At 41.4% G+C, this 2,857-nt stretch overlaps 1 protein-coding gene across 1 annotated transcript; it reads right to left on the reverse strand.

The window, feature by feature from the left end:
- Positions 1–531: 531 nt before the first annotated feature.
- Positions 532–1,086, reverse strand: LOC119511278 (ribonuclease H-like). Its single transcript, XM_037805772.1, has one exon. The coding sequence runs from the start codon at positions 1,084–1,086 to the stop codon at positions 532–534; it is 555 nt and encodes a 184-aa protein (XP_037661700.1).
- Between the last annotated feature and the right edge of the window lie 1,771 nt (positions 1,087–2,857).

Here is a 2,857-nt window from a genome sequence, read left to right on the forward strand (position 1 = left end):
TTGGAGGAAAGTTGCTTTGAACCAAGCTTTAGAATTATTGAATTGATGTTTGGGCATCTTCTGCTGGAACGGGCTGATAGTGATGCTTTTGCTGTGGCAGGAGCAAATTCTCGAATTTTTGTTGCAACAGGAGTATGTTTTTGGAATTTTGCTGGTTAGTCATGGCTGCTATTGACCTATTGACAAATTTAATTAGACATTGTAAGAGCCAAGGAGCAAAAAGGAAAATTAATATAAGGATAATTAATGGCCCAATGAAGGGGACCAGAATAGCTCGTAGAGGCGTAGAAAAGAATGAAAGAAAATTTGAGAGAAAGTTTTCTAACTAAGAGTCATCTACATTTGCTAGACTATTTTTTATTATTTTATATTTTGTTTTAGTACTTGTAAGTTTTGTTTGACTTGTCCTGTATTATTGATGTAAAAACAACAGGTTTCATTTATTATTGCACAAGTTCCTCCTGCTGTTGTGGTTAGAACGTCTAGTGCTCTTCTATTTTGTATGACTGCTTTATCATTTGTGTAGAACCATCATTCATTGAGGGTGGCGCCAAGCTGGGCTAAATCTGTTTGCTCTAAGGTGGAATAAGCAGGCACTGGGGTGGGCATCCCTAGAAGCTGAGTAGGGGTTTGAGCTTGTCTTTTCTCTTCTTTATCTGCTTTCTTGTTATGCATTGAAATGGGGTCTTTCCCACTTTGGTGACCCTTATAGTGAATAACTGCTACCTGGGTGGGGATTTGTGCTGCTTCAAGGAGTTTAAAGATAAGAGTTTTATTAATAATCAGAGAATTTTTAGAAGTAAGATATCCTCTCTCTTTCCATATAGCTAGATGTGAATGAATAATATGAAAAGCATATTTAGAATCAGTATAAATGTTAGTGGGGATACCCACGACTAATTTGAGAGATTGAATGAGGGCTATAAGCTCTGTTTGCGGGAAAGTGGTGCCGGGGGGTAAAGGTCCGGACTCAATTATTTTTTGGGCAGATACTATGGCATATCCAGCTTGTTTAGAAGGGTCTTTAAAAGCACTGCCATCAATAAGCCAGGTGTTAGCCGGCAGAGGTAGAGGAGAATCTTTCATGTTGGGAAATGGGTAGAGAAAATGATCTATAGTTTCTACAGTTATGCCTAGGTTTTTGGTGCTTGGAGGAATTTTGCTGGGTTAGGAATTGTAGGAGAATAGGATATTGTAACTTGGGGGTTATAAAGAAGCTGTGCATTTAACGATTGAACACGAGAGTGGGAGGCACTAGAGACAGCTTGGAACATTAAGAGAGAAGGGAGGTTATGAGAAGAGAGGACAGGCAATTGAGCATATGGCACAAGTTTAAGAGGGTCTTGTATGAGAAGTGCTGCAGAGACTAAGACTTTGAGACAGAGTGGCCACCGTAGGAAAGGGAAACCTAAAGCTTTGGAGAAATAAGCAATTACACGAGTGTTTGGTCCACTTGTTTGGGTTAACACTCCAAGAGCAAAACCATCTTTAGTGTCTACATATAGTGTAAAAGGCTTGTTGGGGTCCGGAAGGGTTAAGGCAGGAACTTGTGTGAGAGCTGTTTTGAGCTGTTTAAATGAGTGTTTAATAGCTAAAGGATCATCTAGCGGGTCCCAGAGGTCTCCTGCAGTGGCTTGATACAAGCTTTTAGTTATAAGTCCAAAATTGGGGATCCAGTTTCAGAAAAAATTGGCTAAACCAAGAAAGAAAAGAAGTTCTTGTTTGGTTTGGGGGAGAGGAATATTTACAATCATTTCTTTGCAGCCAGTGGTAATGGCCTTTTTGTTAGGGGAGAGGGAAAGTCCTAAGTAAGTGACTTGTGGCTTAGAAAATTGCCCTTTATCTTTGGGAACTTTATATCCCTTCTGTTGTAAGCAGTTGAGGAGGATGACTGTGTGTTCTTGTGATAAGGCTTCCGGATGGACTGCACAGCAGGAGGTCATTTACATACTGAAGCAGCTTGCTGGGATGTAAATGTAGTGTTTGTAAATTAGAGGCCGAGGCTTGTCTAAATAAATGTGGGCTATCTCTAAAGCCTTGTGGGGAAACTGTTCATGTTAATTGCTTAGAAGTTTTGGTAAAGGGGTTTGTCCAAGTAAGAGCAAACAGATTTTGAGAGCTGGGGTGAAGTGGAATAGTAAAGAAAGCATCTTTGAGGTCTAAGACTGTATGATGCGTAGTATTCGGGGGAATTGAAAGAGTATTGAATACAGATTAGGAACTATAGGAGTAAGAGGTATGGTAGCTTGCTTAATTGTCCTAAGATCTTAGACTAGCCAGTAAGTGCTGTTTGGTTTCTTTATTGCTAAAATAGGTGTATTGGCTGGGGAGGCCACTTCTCTAAGGAGCCCGGAGGTTAACAGTCTTTCAGTTACGGGTTTTAGGCCCATGAGAGCTTGTTGGGTGAGAGGATATTGCAGTTTATTTGGATATTCTCCAGGTTTCTGGAGAGGAACTTGGACAGGATCATGATGCTTAGCGATGGAAGGGGTGGAAGTGTCCCATACCTGAGGATTAGCTTTTTCTAGCCATGAGGGCAGAACTATTTCCTCAAGGGAAGAGAGTGTTTCTCCCACAGATAGGAGTAGGATGGTTTGAGGCAGTTTATTGGCATACTTTATTTCTGATGATTGAATGGTTGTTTTAAGTTTTGTCCTGTCAGGCAGGACAAGGTATGTAGTGCCCATGTCTAAAAGAAAAGAAATGGGTTTACCTGCCACCTTTAAGGTTACCCTGGGTTCTGTGGTGGTGATGATCACTGTCGGGGCAGTGCTGGAGCCCGGACCCCATCAGTCTTCTGCGGCTAGTCTGAGGAGATCACCCAGTTCTGGAGCTGGTGACACCTGTTCAGGAAGAG

Source organism: Choloepus didactylus, chromosome 16 (assembly GCF_015220235.1).
Source record: "Choloepus didactylus isolate mChoDid1 chromosome 16, mChoDid1.pri, whole genome shotgun sequence".
Lineage (NCBI taxonomy): Eukaryota > Metazoa > Chordata > Mammalia > Pilosa > Megalonychidae > Choloepus > Choloepus didactylus.

Excerpts from the sequence above, each read along its gene's own strand:
- LOC119511278 (XM_037805772.1), bottom strand. The coding sequence starts at position 1,086 with ATGAAAGATTCTCCTCTACCTCTGCCGGCTAACACCTGGCTTATTGAT.